General features: G+C 36.6%; 1 protein-coding gene across 1 annotated transcript in view; it reads right to left on the reverse strand.

Moving 5' to 3' along the window:
• Positions 1–22929, reverse strand: part of PRKD1 (protein kinase D1) — a 399928-nt gene that overhangs the window by 45473 nt on the left and 331526 nt on the right. The window contains exons 5-13 of the mRNA XM_003408596.4: positions 16012–16222; positions 15803–15880; positions 11557–11761; positions 9875–9998; positions 8056–8133; positions 6542–6821; positions 5378–5430; positions 3206–3278; positions 669–775 (exon numbers count right to left, since the gene is read on the reverse strand). Coding sequence (XP_003408644.1) covers positions 669–775; positions 3206–3278; positions 5378–5430; positions 6542–6821; positions 8056–8133; positions 9875–9998; positions 11557–11761; positions 15803–15880; positions 16012–16222 — 1209 coding nt within the window. The remainder of the gene's footprint in view (positions 1–668; positions 776–3205; positions 3279–5377; positions 5431–6541; positions 6822–8055; positions 8134–9874; positions 9999–11556; positions 11762–15802; positions 15881–16011; positions 16223–22929) is intronic.

The raw sequence follows: 22929 nt of genomic DNA on the forward strand, positions 1-22929 counted from the left end.
AATGGGCATTTATCCACAGTCTAAATTTTTGGGACTGGATAGCTTGTTGGCCGCATTTAGAAGGCAACTGATCAATTTCCCTTTGGTTGCAGAAAAAGCTTTAAAGGTGACATGTTATATATACCATATAATACCGTTTACTAACAAAATCTGTTAGTAAAAGAGAATGTTATGTTAATTAGAGGAGGCAAGTGTCATGATCAATATTAGATGAAAGGCTTACAGTGAGAGACAAAGAGGACATTAATAAAACCAAGATGATCTGCTTCTTGGACTTAATTTACACATTTACCTGATATGCTGACAGTTACGTATCCCATTCATATACTTATCACAGCATAAAGGAAGAATATTTATCAAGGCAAGGTCACTTATAATGTAAAACAAAATGATCTCACCATGTTCACTGTGGGCAAAGGCTTAAACATTATTGATTGAATGAGTATTAATAATACATCAAGACCTAGTACTAAATACAGAATAAAGAACAACCGCTGCCTAGACGCAGGAAGGATACTACCCAGGTAATAGTCTGATGTTTGATTCCCCTTTATAGTTAACTAAAGTGTTCCCGAATATCTGTGACAATGATTTTTGGATAAGTTTTTTTTCTTTTACAGAAGTTAAGATGATGATTTTACAGCCCCGAAAGAAAACCAAAGGAGTACCTGTAGAATTGCAACCTCATTACGAAGCTGGCTTTCTTGTTTTGTTGGAAATCTTAATTTGTCAATGATTTTAATAGCTACATCTCTTCCTGTTTTACGATGTTTGCCTTCAAAATAAAAAGGGAGACATTAGCATAATGTTATTAAATATCATCTTTATTAAAGAGAACCTATAGTAATTAAAAAAATTAATTATTATTTATAATAATTAAAAAGATGTTTCACTGAATAAATTAACATTCCTGAAGAGCACTGACTCATATCGATAAAGATTTCATTACTTAGCTCCATTATTCTATGTCAAATATGTGTTTTAAAATTAGTCATAATTTAGAACACAAAAGAATTGGAGGATTGAAAGTTATGTGTATCAACAGCCTGACATTTTCTCATAAATACATTTTAGAAACAGGATATTAAGTTACCTTATACAGAAAATATGCACACTGCCAATAAAAGGGCTCTCCTTAAGAAAGTATAATTTTAAAGTCCAGATAAACTAGTTTACGTGTATTATAGTGGGAACAATTAAAGCATTGATTTTGACACATACTAGCTTTGAGAACCTAAGCAAATCATTTCATCTTCTTGAGTTTTAGATTTTTCATCTTCAATAGTAGGGTTGTAATAATGAGATAAACATGTAAAGTACTAACAAAATGCCACACTCAAAAAATATTTGTCATCATCATCACCATCATCATCATCATCACATGATAGACCCCTTCTATACACTAGTCCATTTAATTCTCACAACAAACCCAGAGGGATCTGTGGGGTACCTTAAACTCTTAACTTCTACAATATTACACTGTAGTAAATGCAGACAATAATAACGTTAATTGAATCTGAAAATGAAAAATACAGTGACCTAATTACTTACATTTTTGTCATACAGAAATTAACTTGAAATTTCATTATTTCAACATTTGTTGTTATAAATCTTACGTTCCTTTATCCTACACTTTCACTGCAACTATTCCTTCTGATTCCTTCCCTTTATTATGAAATGTTTTCACTTTATGCTTTCAATATCACTCAACTCTGACTTATGGTAATCTCTATTCCAACTCAACCACTTTAACTCCTCTCAACAAAGTCACATCTACTTTGGCCTCTACTATTCTGAGACTCTGTTCTTTGTCTTCCTTGTGGAGGCCTCCTTCTATGCCTGGTTCTCCAAAATATGATGTTCCAAATTATCTGATACCTTTTGGTCTCTCTAACCTCATTACTCACCATTGCCCAACCCCACTCCGAAACTATGTGCAGTTTTGTATATTTATCATGCTCTGTCTACTATAGGGTTGCTATGAGTCGGAATCGACTCGATGGCACTGGGTTTGGGTTTTTTTTGTCTACTATTATTTTTTTGCATGCAATTATTACACTTATACAGCAACGATCTGTCTAGTACTTGGTCTTCCCTACTCCACTGTTATGAACTAGCAAATAGTTCACTCGTAAGTTTTCCATCAAAAAGATAATGATCATTAACTATGATTATAAAAAAATTCTCTTTTAAAATTTATAAATGCATGGGTCACTAGAACGTTTCTGTATTGTCCCAAAGCCATGCCAGCCTCTGGAAGTTGCTTTAAAAATATCACCGCGGTGTTTTTTTTTTTTAACATGCACTATGCTTCCAACAAAAGTAGAATAAAAAAAATCACTTAAGAGTTTTATAGAAATCAAAATTATTTTGCAAAACAGAGCAGAAATCAATTTTTAAACAAAAAGCCCAATATCACATGATGAGAAATAACACGGGGTAGGACATTGTGATTGTTTCAGGGCACCCTGACCTCACAAAAAAGACAATCTGTTGCTGATCTAAGGAACTGAAAGTTATGACAGCAATTTAGAAGTAAAACATTAAAATTAAATGTTCTTTAAAGACTTGAAAATGATGATTGATCTGGCTAGAATTTAAAACAACGGAAGTCAAAATAATAAATTCATCAAAAGGCTTGAAATAAGAAAAAACGTAAAAATTCAGTATTTCACTTCAAAAATTAAAAAAATTCAGATCTTAAGGAAGCAAATACTTTATTAACACTATTAAACAATTAAAGGATGTATTTTCCTTGTCCTGTGAATGGGCTTCTATAGGATTCTGATCAAATACACTAACAGAAAATGGAACTGATTTGTCTGTTAATCACAACTTCCTTGTTTCCTCAACATTTTGTCTAAATAAATCAAATTGCTTCAGCGTTTTGTGGAGAGATTGTCAGTATCTAAGCCAAACAAGCTTTTCATGAGCAGAAAACTTTCTCTTTCAAAGCAGAAATATGTACAATTTTCTAAATAGTGACTATTATAAGAAACTTAAAAGAAGGTAGGTAAAACACTCAGGAAGACACACACATACAAACATATACATGCACAGGTTTTGTCAGGAAGATGCACACATACGAACTTATACACACATAGGTTTTGTCCTTTATGTTTTTCCCAGAGATGTTACTTTTCTTTTCTAAACACAAGAATGTAAAAATTTAAATTATGTAAAAAACTTTAGTGAATTGACCTACCTCCATAAACAATTCCAAACTGCCCAGAACCTAGCACTTCATCTGGAAAGATCTGATATACAGTGCTGATGTCCTATCGGCACAAGCCCAATAAAAAACAAATGTGAGGTGGGATAAAATATTAGTCCTCATAGATTATAATTTTCTTAATGCACTGATAATAATATTAATTATTTAAAACAACAGAAATAATTTAATTGTAAATGCTAGACGAAATCCATTAATATGACTACAATATTCAGAGCACACTCTTCATTAACATAATATTGTAACATCTTGAAATCTCTTATGATCTTACGTGGCAGAGGCTTTCTAATGTGCCATCAAATGTACTTCAACGGAGATAAGTAAGACTTAAAACTATATGACATTTACTATACGTACTCAGAGAGAGGTTTTCTTACTTGGATGGCTATTAGAAATTTCAGGTTAAATAATCATGGTTCCTAACCACATGCCTAAATTAATCCTGATTCCAACCACTTTCACCTTCATGGATAGTCACCCACATCCATATGAGCCTAAAGGAAGAGGACACTGAATCACTGTGAGCGAGCTGGTGACACCACAAAAGGATGACAATCCATTATGAATTCTCATCTGCCAAGTAGCTAAACTGTTCCATTTTTTCCAGTGTTGGAGGTAACAAGTCCAAAACCTTACTCTTTTCTCTTTGAAATAATAACTGCTGAATAAAGCAGTATGTTTTAACCTACGATTTGCAGTCCTTTGATGACCAAGCTCATGAAAACACATTACTTTTTGACTTTAGTGTTCCAATTACATCCTATCCTATTTGCTGTCTCTCTTCCACGTTTATAGTGTCTTTGACCTTGCAAAGAAAGTCATTTTACATACAAGACTACCCTCTGCATATCCTATCCACTTTTATCCTATGCCTTTGCCATCTTTCCTAAAAAGACAACTGCAAGTTTTCCCCATCCTGTAATTCTCTCAGAGTATTCGCAGGATGAGTTCAGTGCTCTCTGGAGACAATACAATGGATAACATACCTCTCCAATATTCTGAGTTCAAGCTACTCCCTCTGTAACGAAACTCTCTTGGGGGCTTTCTCTGATAACTCAAGACTGACCCAGAATTTTCTATAGGTATCAGTGGACATTGAACAAGGTGGGATGACCCCACAGCTATCTGGAATTTCCCAAGAAGCCTATATAGAGTAGTCTCTATTTCCCCAAATATCTTTTAAACTAAGCAAAAACAACATGAATCTGCAGTTGTTTAGAAATTTATGTGGTCACTGAGAGCACAAAAATTCACCTAATATTCTCTATGAAATTTACCCAAGTCTCTCCAATTCATTTTTGACTTTATGTTTCTTTATTCTAATCTAGCAAAGGTTGTAAAACTATTCTTGTAATGAGTAGCTTCACGGAGTTTATGCTTGAAAAAATAAACTCAGATCAGTGTTAAGGAAGGCTGTAAACTGCTTTCTTTTGATCAAAAGCATTGCAGGCAACATAGAATGCAAATCTGGGTCATGAGTGGTGGGAAAGGCCTGAATATTTTTTGGCTACATGCTATAGGGACAAAATATAACAAATGAACACATGACAGAATGTAAACACTTCATAATACGTCTGGTCACCAATTTTCAAAAACTGAGCACAAAGGATAGACTGATATGGCACAGGTGACTAGAGGATAGAATTGGGAGCAATAAAATCTGAATTACTCCATTATCTTGGGGTTGCCCTGATGTTTCAGTTACTGTAAGAGTACCTGAAACTCCTCATCATATGTCAGCACTCCTAGGTAGCAACTAATTAATGGAAAACAACTACATGTTTGAGCTGCTCGTGCCAATCGATGATTTATTTTATTTAGTACTATGCAACTTCAAATAAAATCCCAGTACACCAAGCTGGACAAATGTGTGAAAAATCAGGCACTACATTATAATTCCCCAGCTGAGATGAGTAACAGATATTTGGCTTGACATTACACAACAGATTATAGCAAAATCACTAAAAAAATCTATATCATGTAACGTTTCTAAAATCTTTTGGGAGAAAAATATCCCAAGGGATCCTATTTTATTTTCTGGAAAACACTGAAAAATTGTAATATTACGTAAATAAAAATCTATTTTATGAATGCTCTTATTTCATAGCCATGTTCCCAATTTTACATTAGTAGATATATACTCACCACATTTTCTTGAATCTCGCAATTTGATACTGAAATACTCACAGAAATATCTCCTGGAAGCACAAGTCAAAAAAATACAAACACACAGAGAATTAGCAAGAGAGGTAAGAGCAACGTAAGTAAGCACAATCCTAGCAATCATGCTACAGGGCTATTTTTAAATAAATCATGGCAATTAGATTTTTCTAGGAAAATACCTATTAGAATATTTCTTTACTTTTAAAATTAAAGATTGACTATGCACTTGGTTTTGAAAAATATTTTATCTGTTTAGTATAATATTTGGAATCAGAAAGACCTGAGTTCAAATACTGGCTCTGCCATTTCTTAGTTCTCATATGAGCTTAGACAACTTAATCTCAGTTTGATGTCCTCAGATATAAAATAGGCAAATCATTAATATCTATCTGTGGGAGTTATTTTGGGACTAAAATAGAAATTTCACATCAAGCGCTTAGCACCAAAATAGGCATATATATTACTAAGTATGTTCATTTTAGAGATAAATAAATTAAAAAGCAATTATAGATCGACAGATAAAACGCTATAAATATAAAAAAGAAAGGTTAATTCAGACTTCATTATGAAATTTAAAATCACATTTTTATATAGATCTCTAAAATTTCTTTTTAAAATTCATCCTTAATAGTTGGTTCTGGTTGCATTTTGGCAAAATCTACCTCCTACTACTAATGAACAGTGCATTTTTTCCAGGGATAAAATTATCAAGAGTTACCGAGTACTCTGTCCACCAAGTTCTCTGCACAGAATACCATGGTAGGTGTTTGGGGGAAATATATTGATTCAAGTTTGCAAGCAGATGAACCTAGACTAGCTCTAGGTTAGTCTCAGGCTGACTAAATTACTTTTTATTTTATGACCACTGGTCCTAGGTTTCTGATATTGCCTATTATACAGGGTTTATATCAATTTGTTACAATTTTCATATAAAAAGAAAAAAAATACAATCATTTGAGGAATGAAATTTTTTTGTATGCGAAGCAGCTTTTATTTAGAAACCATAGCCTGTTCTCAAATAAATTAAATCATTCGCAAGGGGGTGTTCTTCATTCTGTTCCCAGGAAAGGCAGATATATATTTATTGAGTCAGGGGTAGGCAGATGACTGAGCTTCACGCTACAGTTAGAAAACTGGCAGACTTACTGTGTGAGTTAGTTCCTGAGCCCACCGATGGGCCCTTGGGGATGACAGGCATCAGGGCATGCTGGATGGCCATCTCCCACATCCTGGCCACATCAGCACCAACGCCACTGGTGAGGACGCTGTTATTTGGTGGTGGGCTGGAAGGATTGACCACATTTTCTCCCACATAATACACTACATTTGCTGTCGTGATTTCAAAACAATGAGGATTGGCCCCATTAGGAATTGAAGTAGAAGTTTTTGCTGGTTCCAGGGATAAAATTTCTGATAAGGGAATTTCCTAGGGAAGATAAAGTATGCTAAATGTAGTTTATCAAAAATGTGTAAACTTTCAAATAAAATTCATGCTAGGAACATGCAAGACATGACATTAAAAATAGCCATGATTTATACAGAATGGATTTATAATGCACAATATTACTTAAAATATTCAAAAATTCTTTTATTTAGGGAAATCTTATCATATCCTTTTTCTAGAAAAGGTAAGGGCCATCTTTACTATCTTCACAAGACAGGAGTAAATGTGGTTAAGAATAAAGAATTGGAATCTTGCTCAAAATCCAAGAATCAGAATATAAATGATAATTTTTATAACTGCATTTGGGTATGTATTCCTGTTTTTACGTTTTAATTATTTTCTAAGGCATTGAAAATCAATCTTATAACTTGAATCTATACAGGATAATATCATCATACAGCTAAGTAAATAGTTTTAGTGGGGAACACCACGGTATTGGTTTTAAAATGAGTTATTTTTAAACGAATTTTGAAATAAAAAAATGCCACTTTGTCCTCCAAGAAGCATGGAGTGACTAAGAAATAATAATTTTTAAATAAAAATCTTATTTTCAAACTTAATGAGGTTTCTGTCTTTTGTTAGAGCCATGTAAAACGGCCAATGGGAATTAGATCAACTATGTCCGAGTCTGATTCATTTTGAAAAAGCAAGTGTCTACTGTTTTCACTACGAACTTCTTTAGGATTGGTGTTTTACTCTTCACTATGCCAAATCTATGTTATTTAATGTAGAGAGAGAATGAAAATTGCTGCCACATTTTTCTTTAGAGGGAAATGTTTCTCATGAACATTATTGGTGATGCATGGAAAATCATAAAATGTTTCTTAGTACCACAGATGTGCTGCAAGGCCAAAGACACAAGGAAAAGCAGGATGTAGTAGAGCTCAAGAATTTGCTTTTAGCTAATCTTTCGTGACCTCAAATTCTCTAGTTAAATCACACATCCCTTGCTAAAATGCTCAATTAAGCTTCCTCTCCCCACCGTCATCCCATGGGGCCAGAAGTACTCCCCAGAGGAATGTGAAAATCACAGAAGAATCATGAGGTCACAACCGATTGCCCAGAAATCTGTAAACTACATAAAAGAAAAAAATATATCTTAGAGAAAACACAAAAACAGTCATGTCTCTTGCTATGTATTCTGTGTTTCTGCTATTCTACATTCCCATTAGAAAGCAAGAGGGGATACAAGAACTCAATCAAGAACCATCCTTACCTTGTAGTACCTGCTTCCTGTATCATTTTGAAAGAGGGTAATACACTTGCTATCCAATCTCCAATAGTGCCGTTTCCTCTGAAATAGAAATTAGATTCAGGATCATTTAAAAACTTTTTTAAAAATACTAATAAAAATCAAAACAGTTTCCCAATGATAGAGAACATGCATGGGGCTTTGGACCAGGCACATCCACCCTCAATTCTAGACTCTGGAATTTGATGATTTAGCAAACGTTCTGAGAGAGGTGTCTCTGTCTACATCACAGTGTTATGAGTAATACTGGAGATGATGCACTAGGACCGAGTACATGTCTGGTACTGAGTATGTGCACAGTAAACTGAAAACACCATTTAGAAAATTACTTGGGTGCTTGAAGAGCTAAAGGAGGATTTGTAGTCTGTGATAAAATAAAAAGGCTTAATAAGAGATATAGTGTTAATACATACTCATTTTTTCAGAACACAGGAATACTATGCTGATCCAATCAGGCATTTTGGCTTCCATTAGAGATGGAAGAATTTTGAATGTTACAACAAAGCTAGGACATTTTTTGCTGGATGGTAGGGTTGACTCCATGGCATTAACAAAGTCAGGGAATGCATCAAACAACTCTGTCTTCTCTTAAGCTCACTATAGATCTATCTCCTGTGATTTACTAACCAGGTCCTTGGTTACTCCAGGTATTTTTCATGATTTTAGCGTGAGTATGAGTGTATGTGTGTGTGTGTTTTCTTCTTTTAAGAGCAAAATACCGCAACGTTATTCTGGTCCCTTCTACAATCATTATTTGGCCTGTTAAATACAGTAAACGTACTTTAATTATTTTATGTCATGTTTAGTTAGAACTAGATGGTGTTCAATTGAGTCCTACAGTAAATCATGTAACTCTTTCTCCAAAATAGAAGGTCTAGATTACAGATAGAATGATTACATTATAGGTATCTATTTATCTAAGGAAATGATGGGGCCCCTACAGACAGAAGATGTTGAGGGAAGAACGATCAGTGACTGAGAAATGAGCTTATCACTGATTGTCAATTAATATAACCTTGAAGAGGGCATCAACTTCTCTCTCTCTCACACACACACACTCAGCCTTAATCATCAACTATTAGGAAAACCTGGAAAAGTGAACAGATTCAGATTAGATGAAAAAATTAAAATATGTTGTCTTTTATCTAATTAAAAATAGAATTGTTACATTCCTGAATGGATTAGTTTAGAAGTGCACATGTAATTAATTATTTGAGAAGTTTACAATAGTTACTATTGTTTTTTGTCCCCCAACATGTAGTGTTTCATTTAAAATTGTGAATTGCAAAGCAGCATTCTGAGTGTACATACTGTGGCTTTCACCATTGCTCTTAAGTGACAGGCAAACATTCACGTTGTCTGGTGATGATCTCAAGGAATAGAGGTAGACAACCTTGTCCCCCTGAAATTGCTTCCTACATTTTTTTTTCTCACTTAGTTGCTCGTTCAACTACATCTGATACACAGACTGATCATGTGCGCCCCCTGATTCTATCCGGAACCCTGGTAGTGTAGTGGTTAAGAACTATGACTGCTAACCAAAAAGTGGGCAGTTCGAATTCACCAGGTGCTCCTTGAAACCAAATGGGGCAGTTCTACTCTGTCCTATAGCGTCGCCATGAGTTGGAATCCACTCGATGGCAACGGGTTTTGGTTTCTGATTCTATCTGATGGCTGGGCTCGGGTCTGCTCCCAGAAACTCAGACATCCCACAAGCCTCAGGGACCACTGGCAACTCATGCACTTAAACCAACAACAGAAAATTGCTCACTGCGGAACTTACCAGTGCGTCCTTGCTGGTGTAGTGGACCATCCACCCTTCTTTCATCACTGTGCTGCTTTTCCTCTTCGTGTGTTTGACAGACTGCACTACTCTCATGAGTGGGATATTGTTGCTTGTTGACGGACTTGAAAAGTCAAAATATTTTAGGAAAGAAATGTTTTTAGATACAGATCTTTTCATGCATAAAATCTTATTTCAGCTCTTTTAAAATGAAAGCCCAAAAATTCACATCCCATTTTTAGTGAAATGTAAAATGGTTTTTCAAACACCACAGTTTACTCTGAAGAGTGACAGGCACTCTATATGTACACTTTAAAAATCCGAGGCAGGATAATAAGCATCTTAGTTTTGGGGTTGAACTATAAGGTGTTCATATAGATTACTGTCACAGCATACTGAGGCCAGAATCACATTATAAAAGCCTATTTAACTATTTATTACAGACAAAATGTTAATCGTTTAAAGGCTATATTATTCAACATGAGTTTTAGTCTTTTTGTAATTCCCTAAAAATTAAAATCTGTAAGGTAAGGTGTCATTTAATAACAATAACTCATGGAATTATGCTGATCTTTCATTCTTTTCTCTTCTTTCTTTTTTTCTCTCCTCCCACCCCCCTCCACCGCGTGTACATATGCACACACATGCACTGTCTAAGGCCTTTTGGTAGTAAAGAAATGCACATCTTCGAAAGACAGTTGGGTCATAAGACTAATATTTTCCAGTATTTAAAAAATGTATTATGCTGCTAAATAGAAAAAAGATTCATGATATTTTTACTAGCTGCTAACCAAAAGGCTGGCAGTTCCAATCCACCAGCCACTCCTTGGAAACCCTGTGGGGTAGTTCTACCCTGTCCTATAGTGTTGCTATGAGTCAAATCGACTGGATGGCAACAGGTGTTTTGGTTTGGACTCTCATGAACTATTTCAGTTTGCCAATGAATATGCCATTAGCAAAATGGACACAAAGGTTTCAATCTGCATTATAATATAATTCAAATGCTGGTAAACTTTTTTTCTGTAGAGGGCCAGATAATAAATGTTTTGGGCTTTACAGAATACTGAACTCTGCCATTGTAGTGCAAAAACAGCCACAGACAATACAAATTGGGTGTGGCTGTCTTCCAATAAAACTTTCTTACAAAACAGTCAGCAGACAGATTTTGGCCTGGTGGCTGTAGTTTGCTGACCCAAAATAAAAACTGGGGATCATGTAGTAATCAACAAGAATAATTCGATAACAAATATAAAATTATACATACATGGAAGTTCAGTGAGGTAGAGACATGATGTGACATTTTTAAGAGGGGCCAGCTATAAAATTGATGTTGGCTGCTGGAGTTGATCCCTGAGCTTTGCATTTCCACACAATAAGCTCTGAATAAATATTAACTCAGTAAAAAATTTATGGACAGCACATGTGCGTATCCCTCACACGCAAAGGAAAAATGCATCAGTGAATGAGGCAATGCTAGGAAAGGATGCAAAACGACACTCCTCCAAGGGAATCAAGACCTCACAACTGCAAAGTCTCTCATGTAAAGAACACAGCTCATTCGTTAATGAATTAAACACACCTTTTACATTTCTTTTATAATAGATTGAAATATCAAATAGCATTAAAAAGTAAATACCACTGGGGCTCCACTATTTGATAGAGACTGGGAGTGCCACCCTTACCTGATGGTTCTGTTAGAGTCCTCGTGGTCTTGGTCCGGATCCTGCATTTCCCCACTGTCATTCTGACCCTCTACCATCACCATCTCAGCATCTTGAACGAGTGCCTCTTCCATGTCATCCATGAGCCCACTGTTCCTTTCACTGTCGTTGTCATCGCTCCCTTCTTCCATGACCACGTCAGACTCTGCCCCAGGGCTAAGCAAATCTAGAAAATTGTTTCACACCCGTGAAGATAAGCCTGGAGACCTGGACTCAGGGCTTAAAGGAAAGTTGGCAATCTTAAAATAAATCAATTGGAAGCCCTAAAAATAGTCATATGAATATATGAAGAATTTATTTTTTCTTTTTAATTTTAGCTCATAAATATCTAAATTTATAAGAGGGCAAGTATACAATTTTACAGGCAGATACTTGTTTTCTGTGTCCCTAAGCCTAAGAACATGAAAAGTCATGGAGATCCTTACAAGGAAATCAAGGATGGGATAGGAACAAAGTGCTATGGAGCAAAGTGGTACCAGGTACAAGTGAATAGGAAACTGATAACATTTCAGTAATACGCTACTGATAGGAAAAGGTGATATATGGGATGATGTGAGAAAGCTTCTCATATAAAAAGATTCAGCCATTGATTCTTACTGTTGCAGTTTCTTTCTTTCTTTTTTTTTTTTAAATCACAGAGGCCAATATATTAAATGGGTTGTAGAGGCAATAGCTTTTAAAATCATAACATACTATATAGTTGAAGTAATATTGAGCCCTGTCACTAGGCAGTTGATGGTAATGCAATATATTATAATTATGTACTAATGTAAAGTACTTATTTTAAAATTAGAAAATGGATTGATTAAAGACACCATCCTGCCAAGCCTGAAGTATTCACATTTTATCAGATATTTTCTGGCTATATGGGAAAATTTTGCTGAAGATCATTCAAAAACGACTGCAGCAGTATATCGACAGGGAACTGCCAGAAATTCAGGCCGGTTTCAGAAGTGGACGTGCCACCAGGGATATCATTGCTGATGTCAGATGGATTCTGGCTGAAAGCGGAGAATACCAGAAGGATGTTTACCTGTGTTTTATTGATTATGCAAAGGCATTCAACTGTGTGGATCATAACAAACTATGGATAACACTGTGAAGAATGGGAATTCCAGAACACTTAATTGTGCTCATGAGGAACCTTTACATAGACCAAGAAGCAGTTGTTCGGACAGAACAAGGGGATACTGATTGGTTTAAATACAGGAAAGGCATGCATCAGGGTTGTATTCTTTCACCATACCTATTTAATCCGTATGCTGAACAGATAATCCGAGAAGCTGGACTATATGAAGAAGAACAGGGCATCAGGATTGGAGGAAGACTAATTAACAACCTGCGTTATGCAGATGACACAACCTTGCTTGCTGAAAGTGAAGAGGACTTGAAGGACTTACTAATGAAGATCAAAGGCCACAGCCTTCAGTATGGATTACACGTCAACATAAAGAAAACAAAAATCCTCACAACTGGACCAATGAGCAACATCATGATAAATGGAGAAAAGATTGAAGTTGTCAAAGATTTCATTTTACTTGGATCCACAATCAACAGGCATGGGAGCAGCAGTCAAGAAATCAAAAGACACATTGCATTGGGCAAATCTGCTGCACAGGACCTCTTCAAAGTGTTGAAGAGCAAAGATGTCACCCTGAGGACTAAGGTGCGCCTGACCCAAGCCATGGTATTTTCAATCACATCACATGCGTGTGAAAGCTGGAAAATGAATAAGGAAGACCGAAGAAGAGTTGACGCCTTTGAATTGTGGTATTGGTGAAGAATATTGAATATACCATAGACTGCCAAAAAAAAAAAAAAAACCAAAAGAACAAACAAATCTGTCTTAGAAGAGGTGCGGCCAGAATGCTCCTTAGAGGCAAGGATGGCGAGACTGCGTCTTACATACTTTGGACATGCTGTCAGGATGGATCAGTCTCTGGAGAAGGACATTATGCTTGGAGGAGTACAGGGTCAGCAGAAAAGAGGAAGACCCTCAACGAGGTGGACTGATACAGTGGCTGCAACAATGAGCTCAAGCATAACGATTTTAAGGATGGCACAGGACTGGGCAGTGTTTCGTTCTGTTGTGCGCAGGGTCTCTATGAGTTGGAACCGACTCGACGGCACCTAACAATAACATATGGGAAAATTCAATTTCAAGGTAATCAACAACATCAAAAACTGTACTTTTTCCCTATGGTTTGGGTTCCATGGGCCTGAACAAAGTTAACCACACATGCCCCAGAAAGTGGGGAGATTGCCAAGCTTCCATTTTGGCAGCTAATTCATGAATCTCTAAGTCAGAAATTAGTGCCGGAATGTTTTCCTGGAGAGCTCTCCCTTCTTCTTCCAGGTATGTATTTATTATAGAGAAGAAAGTTCTAGAGCAAAGATTATAGCATTTGTTCTTTAGCTTTTTAGGCACAAAAATACTCAAATTGTTAACATGGTTTTCCATAGTCATCTTTCCTCCCAGAGGAATCAGAAAACTGGTATCAGACTGAAGATATAAAGCAGTCGACTATCTATGGAAAATATTAGTCTGAGGTTCTAAGTCAAATGTTTTGGTAGTGATCCAGTGAGAACACTACCTGGAAAGAAAATGTGAGCTGTTCCTTTAGGGTATAGCATTTTTCTTAGGAATCCTTCAAAATTGACTTTTGTAGTTAGGATTTTTCCAAAGGAATATTCCCAAACATAGGAAAGGATGACACAGTGGTTAAGTGCTTGGCTGCTAACCAACAGATCAGCAGTTTGAACGCACCAGCCACTCTGTGGGAAGAAGATGTAGCTGTCTGCTTCCATAAAGATTATAGTGTTAGAAACTCTATGGGGCAGTTCTGCTCTGTCCTATAGGGTTTCTATGAGTCAGATTTGACTCGACAGCACATGACAACAATAGGAAAGAATATGTTCTTTTTAGTTGGCTGAATTAAATTTCCTCTTTTAATAAAGATGCAGGTTAACAATCACACATACAATAAAAATAATAATTGGGTGAAGGAAATAAGTGACTATTTCCGAAGGGACAGTCTCTGTGAGCCTTCTCTTCATTGATGGATGGGGAAGAAAAGTTAACTTCTGTCTCAATGCTTAGAATGAGAATGGAGGAAAGAGACTGAGAGCTGTAACCGTTTTATGCTTCTTGGGACAGAAGGTACCCACAAACATTTTCGGGTTCTCAGGTTTCTTAGGAGGCTACTTGTCCAACTAAAAGTAAATGCTGCCCTCCAGTGGGGGCTTGTGTAATTCACTAAGGCAGAAGGCTTATGTATGAGGCAGTGTATCCAGGACCTGTGATTGGGTCAAACTTTTTTTTTTTTGGTACAATTAGAGAATTCTTGTAAGCAGTTTTATGGCTTCCTGTGTAAGTTATGGAGCCCTGGTGGGTTTGGGTTTTTTTCGTGTGTGTGTTTGTGTGTGTGCATGTCCCATATTTGAAAAACCAGAGATGTCCAATGTAAACAAATGGAAAGTACCACCCTTTAAAGATCCTTCGGACAGAGTCCGCTAAAAATGGCACCAGACTAGTGGGAAAATATCTGCCCACATAATATTTCTCGAAGTCCACATTACCAACCAAAAACCTGAACACACTCAATTAGTAATCATGCCTTCTATTACTGAAAACATATAACACATAAAAAAAAAAAATTTAAAGATAAAGTAACAGGGTTTTGAAAGGGATAATCTGTGGGCATTCCAACCACTTTCACATTTCTGAACAAACTAAGAGTATAAAATAAGACAGCTGGGGGAGATATTCTGGACATCTAAGTTTTTACTACTGGCTGTTCACAGCGGGGAGCCCTGCTGGTGTAGTGGTTAAGAGTTACGGCTGCTAAAAACAAGTCAGCAGTTCAAATCCACCAGCTGCTCCTTGGAAGTCTTATGGGGCAGTTCTACTCTGCCCCATGGGGTTGCTATGAGTCGGAATCGACTTGGCAGCAATGGGTTTTGGGTTTGGTTCACAGTGTAACGGTCAAGAAAGACTCTCTGGTTTTCACCACAGGTGAGTGAGATGGAATGAGTGCTTTTCTACAGTAAAGCAGAACAAACTCAGGCCATCATTTGCCTTGGGCTAGGTCACAAATATCTGAACAGAAAATAATAAAAGTTAAAAAAAAAAAAAAAAACCTGAGTCCTAATTGTCACCCTCTCAAACACAGAAGGAGCATGAACAGGACTTTGGATTTTCACCTACCTCCATTGATGGTCACTTCACCGAGGCAGTTGTTTGGTACTTTGGGCGCACAACGTTTATGACAGTTGAATCTGCAATCTAATGATGGTGATTTTAAGACAAAACAAACAAAAACAATAATTCATCATAAAGAGCAGTTGTAAAACAAAGAAAAATTGTAATTTCAGGTGGATGAGTGACTAAGCATTTGGTGGTAAAATCATCGTTACCTTTGCACTGCAGGCCCTGCCTGAAGAGGCCCTTGAGAAGCTTCTTGCAGTACTGGCACACGGTGGGCCGCGTGTAGGAGTGGATGACGAAGGTGTGTGGCACTTTTACTTTAGACATCAAAATCTTGTCCAGCTGAATTGGGCGTCCAATGTATGACTGAGAATTCGATCTCTTCTCTCGGCCGATAAACGACTCTGATGGTGACTTTTGCTATTTGTTTAAAAAGCAATAATAATAATAGAATGTTAGAGAGGACTCAATTTCTTTTTATTTCTTTCTTTTTAAATCTCATTTTGTTTTACTATTGTATTTAGTGGTTCGATTCTTAAGACTATGGGAAAAATGAACTAAAGCTATCTTTCTGCTAATGTAATTTATGACCCCTTTATTTCCTGTTTAAGGCACGCTGGTGGTACAGTAGTTAAGTTCTTGGCTGTTTAACCCACTGGCCACTCCACAGGAGAAAGGTGTGGCAGCTTTGGAAACCCTGTGGGGCAGCTCTACTCTGTCTTACAGGGTTGTTATGAGTCGGAATTGACTTGATGGCAGTGGGTTATTTCTTATTTAAGTTACCTGGTTTTTATAGGCTAAAAAAAGGGAATTGGAGATCAGATATTTGAATCTGATTTCTGGTTCCTTAACTTTTTTTCTTTTAAAAATTAATTAGTTTGAATACAGAAATATAAAGATGAATGCAAATCAACAAGAACAACAAAAAATGTCCTTAATCCTACTGCAAACATTTTCTCAATGGCATTTTTTAAAGTATTACATGGCTATGGTTAGAAAATGAAATTAGCTCGGAAAGACGAAAAGTAAATACTTCCTGTTGCCCTCCATACTACTTCATCTGAAAAGTGCCTGTTAAGTTTCTTTCTTCTTTTTTTTTTTTTGTAAAGGGGAAAGAATATGACTTAAAATTATTCTTCAAAGTTATTAATAAAAAAAATTTTAAAATTATATTCTAATTTTTATATCTGAAAAACATAGCAACAAGTGGATTATACAACGGAGTATAAATATTGGTGTTTTGGTTGTAATCATATCCCTGCACACTCCTACCTCCCAGTTTGGAATTATTTAATTAGCCCAGTACATAGATTTTTTTTTTAATTGAGTTATAATTAATCATGTTTTCAATGCTTTGGACAATTTCATGGTATCTCTTGATACCATGGAAATATACTTGGGATTCATCTGAATAAATTTATTTGGGAATCATCAGAATAAAAGATGAATGAAATTGCTTTTTAATGCTACATGAAGCTCCTCAGTTATTTATTAAGCTCTTATACTGTAGTAGCCACTGTGTTATTAGATGCCTTATAAGACAGGCCTTGTTATCTACATTTTATAGTTGAGGAACCTAAGTTCCTCAAGTTTAAATAAATTCCTTTGGGTCAAATGGCTGCTAAACACCCACTGCCATGAAGTCAATGTCAAGTTGATTCTCACTCATAGGGACCCTATAGGACAGAAGAGAACTGCCCCATTGGGTTTTCAAGGCTGTAATCTTTATGGAAGCAGACTGCCACATCTTTCTCCAACAGAACTGCTGGTAGGTTTGAACCATCAACCTTTTGGTTAGCAGATTAGTACTTAACCACTGCACCACCAGGGCTCCTTGGCTACTAAACAATGGAGCAAAAATTTGAACCTATGTTTATTTGCCTCTAGGGCCCCTGATCTTGGTACTGCATCATTTTGCCCTTCTGTATACAATCTATTAATAGGAAGCAGCAGACAACAAACAAGTATTAAAAGTAAATAAGAACCGGTATTCACCTATGTAATCAGACTCCCTCTTGCGCTTCTAATGAGTCTGCCCTATGATATTCTAAATGGCCCAACATCAAACTGTCTCTCTTAACACAGTTACAATTAAATATCATAAATTATGAAAAATAACTTAAGAGTGATCTGGCTTTCTCCAACCTTGTCAATATGTATTACCACCTTTCCCAGGTAGTTTCACATTTGGACCAGTTACTGACAAGATGAAAAATAAATCATATTTACATATAATTTCTACCCATCTCAGTCCCCATTTGCCCCCAAAGGTAATCATGTTAATTACCAAATGGGGAAATTTTGATTCTCAGATTCACTAGCTGCAGTGAAAAGAAATTTGAGATGAGGCTCTACATTAGGATATCATACCTACAGTTATATTTACAGTTTTATAAAGGAAAACCATAAAGCATATTACTATGGAAAGGCTTCTTTTGCAGAGAAGCCCAGGATGCTCATAAAGATAGGCTACATGTTTGTTAAACCAGAACATATATGTTGAATAAACACCTTCAATGGAATTGAAGAACAATTAAATCCAAAGGGTAAGTTCCCTCCCTGTTCCATGTGCCCTCTCTTTAGTAACTGTAGCTAAGGGACTAGTTTTAGCATAGAACAAAATGAAACTAATATTTTTCCATAGTTAGAAAGTTCAACACTCAAATAAAAGATGACTTGATGTCACACTCTCTTTGAAGACTTAAAATGTTCTCGGATTGGTAACTCCTATGAAAAGCTGCACAGATCACTCTTTAGTCATTTTCCTCAATTTAAGATACTTAATTCTAGACTGTGTTAACAGTCAGTTTGGCGTTGGGCCATTTAGCATACCAGAAGGTAGACTCACTTAGAAGTCTATGAGGGAATCTGGTAAACTGAATGCTTTCTTCTCATCCAACATACTTCTCATCTCATTCGTATAAACACTGCCATAAACTACAAGAACTAGAATTATTCTTGAGAAGTAATTTCATCTATTACCTTCAGAGCAGGATTACATAAGGAATTTTAAAATATTACATGGCCTTACAAATAATTGGCTGTCATTTGGTGGGCTAGAGACAGTACTACAGACATATTTACGCAATGATGAAATTCATGCAATCACATGTGACCTTGGCACAGAATAACAACTCACAAACTCCATAATTTTTATAGTGTGAGAAACTAAGCCTTTAAAACTATTGAAAAAGAGTGCCCTCCTGTCATCCATGGTATTTCAAAAATCAAAATCAGCTAGCAATAAAACCAGAAATACTTCTCATTACCTGTTCTAATAGTCCCAAATAAAACTACTTGTTTTCAATGTGGCCTATATTTCTAAAATGAAAAAGCAAAGCTTTAAAATCTTTAGACAAGGTGCATGCATGGTGGCTTCTCAGATGGGAACCTATTTACCACTCAAAAGGAGGTTCCTTGAGTTGTTTAATTTTACTAGGTAACAAACACTTTTGAGAAGGGACAGTGAAGTTGAACTTTTGTTTGCAGGATTATTTTCTATGTCTCCAGGAGTAGACACAGGTCCCTGGGTGGCACGAGTGATTTCTGCACAACTACTAATATCACATCACATCACATCACATCACATCACATCACATCACATCACATCACATCACATCACATCACATCACATCACATCAATCACATCACATCACATCACATCACATCACATCACATCACATCACATCACATCACATCACATCACATCACATCACATCACATCACATCACATCACATCACATCACATCACAACATAAAAGAAAATGAGAATCCTCACAACTGGACCAGTAAGCAACATCATGATAAATGGAGATGACTGAAGTTGTCAAGGATTTCATTTTATTGGATCCACAATCAACACCCATGGAAGCGCCAGTCAAGAAATCAACAGACACACTGCATTGGGCAAATCTGCTGCAAAAGACCTCTTTAAAGTGTTCAAAAGCAAAGACGTCACCTTAAGGACTAAAGTGCGCCTGGCCCAAGCCATGGTGTTTTCAATCGCCTCATATGTATGCGAAAGTTGGACAATGAATAAGGGAGAAGGAAGAAGAATTGATGCCTTTGAATTATGGTGTTGGCCAAGAACACTGAAGATACTATGATACTATGGACTGCCAAAAGAATGAAGAAATCTGTCTTGGAAGAAATGCAAACAGAATGCTCCTTAGAAGCAAGGATGGCAAAACTACATCTCACATACTTTAGACATGTAGTCAGGAGGGATCAGTCCCTGGAGAAGAACATCATGCTTGGTAAAACAGAGGGTCAGCAAAAAAGAGGAAGACCCTTAATGAGATGGATTGACACAGTGGCTGCAACAACGGGCTCAAGAATAACAACGACTGTGAGGATGGTACAGGACTGGGCAATGTTTCGTTCTGTTGTACATGAGGTCGCTATGGGTCAGAATCGACTCGATGCTACCTAACAACAACTAACATAAAAGTTGGCGGTGGGTTACCCAGCAGCGCTACAAAATAAAGGACTGGTAATCTGCTTTCATAAAGGTAACAACCAAGAAAATCCTATGGAATAGTTCTACTTGAGGTTGCCATGAGTTGGAATCCACTGGATGGCATCAGGCTTGGTGTTTGGTTTAGGACTACACATACATGCATAGATTTGCACGTGTTTTCCCTACCGTGAGACACATCTAAGAAGCCAAGATAAAAAAAGAAGACTGTGTCATTGTCTGAGTCAGAATCAACTTGACGGCAATGGGTTTTTTTTGTTTTGGGTCATTATTTGATGATTTTATAATATGGGGTATTTGTACATTCTTCATCAAAACGTAAAAAAAGCGTTCACTGATATCTAACAAATTGGAAACACAAAACAAGAGCCTGTGGAAAAGGCCACTGCCCCACAATAATATATTATTATTTATATAAACGCTTAGGAACTACCATTTCTGTAATCTAGTCAATCATTCCTTGTAAGATATCTCTAATGATGCAAACATGAGCTTAAAACTTCTAAGCGTGTTCAGAATCAGTAATACATTTGTTCATTAATAATACTGCTTTAAGCAATACTCCTTTAAGCAAAAGAAATAATTTCAATTATTATGTGAAGTGTTATTCGAAGGTATGTATACCATAAGGCATAATTACATTTTTGTTTGTTTGATGCATCAAATTACAGAGTAGGCAAAATTCAAAAACTGAAACTTTTAAAGGAAATAGATGCTTAAAAAATCTCATTGATCCAAATCCAATTAGCTTGGACTTTAAGATAATCTCAACATGAAACTGTTGGGTGCCATCGAGTTAATTCCAACTCCTATGGACTCTCCAGAACATAGAACTGCCCCATAGGATTTCCAAGGTTGTAATTTTATAGGGAAACCCTGGTGACGTAGTGTTAAAAGTTCAGCTGCTAACCAAAAGGTCAGCAGTTTGAATCCACCAGGCACTCCTTGGAAACCCTATGGGGCAGTTCTATTCTGTCCTATAAAGTCGCTTTGAGTCAGAGTCACCTCAACGGCAATGGGCTTGGTTCTCTGGTTTCAACCTTCACAGAAGCAGACTGCCCCACAGAGTGGCTGGTGGGTTCGAACCACTGACTTTCTGGCTAGCAGCTGAGCTCAACCATTGCACCACAAGGGCTCTTTAACATGAGACTTAACGTTTCAAAGCATAACGTTGACTGAAATTACCAGGGTTTTCTGTACCTAATGCATTATTATGGAGCCCTGGTGGTGCAATGGGTAAAGCATTTGACTGCTAACGGAAAGGTCGGCAGTTGGAAACCATCAGGGGCTCTGAGAGAGGAAGATGAAACCATCAGGGGCTCTGAGAGAGGAAGACGAAACCATCAGGGGCTCTGAGAGAGGAAGACAGTCGATGTCCGTAAATATTTCCAGTCTTGGAAACCCTATGTGGTCACTATGAATCAAAATCAACTCGATGGCGGTGAGTTTTTTTGGGGTGGGGTTTAATTCATTATCATATAAAGTAAAGAGATATCATTTTAATTCTTCATTAGCTTGCCTTTGTGTGTGTGTGTGTGTATTTAATTGTAATGTATATATTACTTTAGAGTTTTAAATAGAATCTTTATTTAAAATTAACTTTACTAAAGAGAAAATTCTTCCTTATCCATCATACTAGTGAAGGTGTTACTAGGTTTACAAGATGGTGTTTGTTATGGATTGAACTGTGTCCCTCAAAAATATCTGTCTACTTGGCTAGGTCCTGATTTTCAGTATTGTATGACTGTCCACCATTTTATGTGATTTTTCTATATGTTGTAAATCCTATCACTGTGATGTAATGAGATGGATTAGTGGCAGTTATATTGATGAGATATATAAGATTAGGTTGTATCCTTAAGTCAATCTCTTTTGAGATACAAAAGAGGGAAGCAAGAAATGAGACATGCGGACCTCATGCCACTATGAAAGCAGTGCTGGGAGCGGAGCGTGTCCTTTGGACCTGAGGTTCCTGTGCTGAGATGCTCCCAGACCAAGGAAAGATTGACAAGAAGGACCTTCCTCCAGAGCCAACAGAGAAAGGAAGCCTTCCCCTGGAGCTAACACCCTGAATTTGGACTTCTAGCCTACTAGACTGTGAGAAAATAAATTTTTCTTTGTTAAAGCCATTCACTTGTGGCATTTCTGTTACAGCAGCCCTAGATGACTAAGAGACAGTGTTTAAATTAATGTCAACTATTACTTGCTGTTCCTATTTGGCAGCACAGATCTGGTGAACCTGGTGGATCTGCAGAATGGCTCTTTTCTATGAGAATAGGGAGGAAGAGTGCTGGCACACTGTGGGGAATGAATCCAACGTCATGGAATAGTTTATGTACAAACTGTGGAATAGGAAACCACTTTGCTCTGTAAATTTTCATTTACCCAGAAAAACTCAGTGCTGTCGAGTTGATATAATGCACAATAAAAAATTTAAAAAATAAAATAGTCCTGGTGGGGCAAATAGTTAAGCGCTTGACTGCTAACTGAAAAGTTATAGGAACAACAACAACAAAAAAAAAAAAAGTAAAGGGAGCAAAGTTGAAATGCTCTGGAAAAGGAACAGCTATGTTTTGTTTCATTCTGCTCCATTATTATGTTCAGAGCAAAAACTGACTCAAAACTCACAAAAACAGATTTAAAGTTATCA

This window comes from Loxodonta africana, chromosome 10, assembly GCF_030014295.1.
Source record: "Loxodonta africana isolate mLoxAfr1 chromosome 10, mLoxAfr1.hap2, whole genome shotgun sequence".
In the NCBI taxonomy this organism is placed as follows: Eukaryota; Metazoa; Chordata; class Mammalia; order Proboscidea; family Elephantidae; genus Loxodonta; species Loxodonta africana.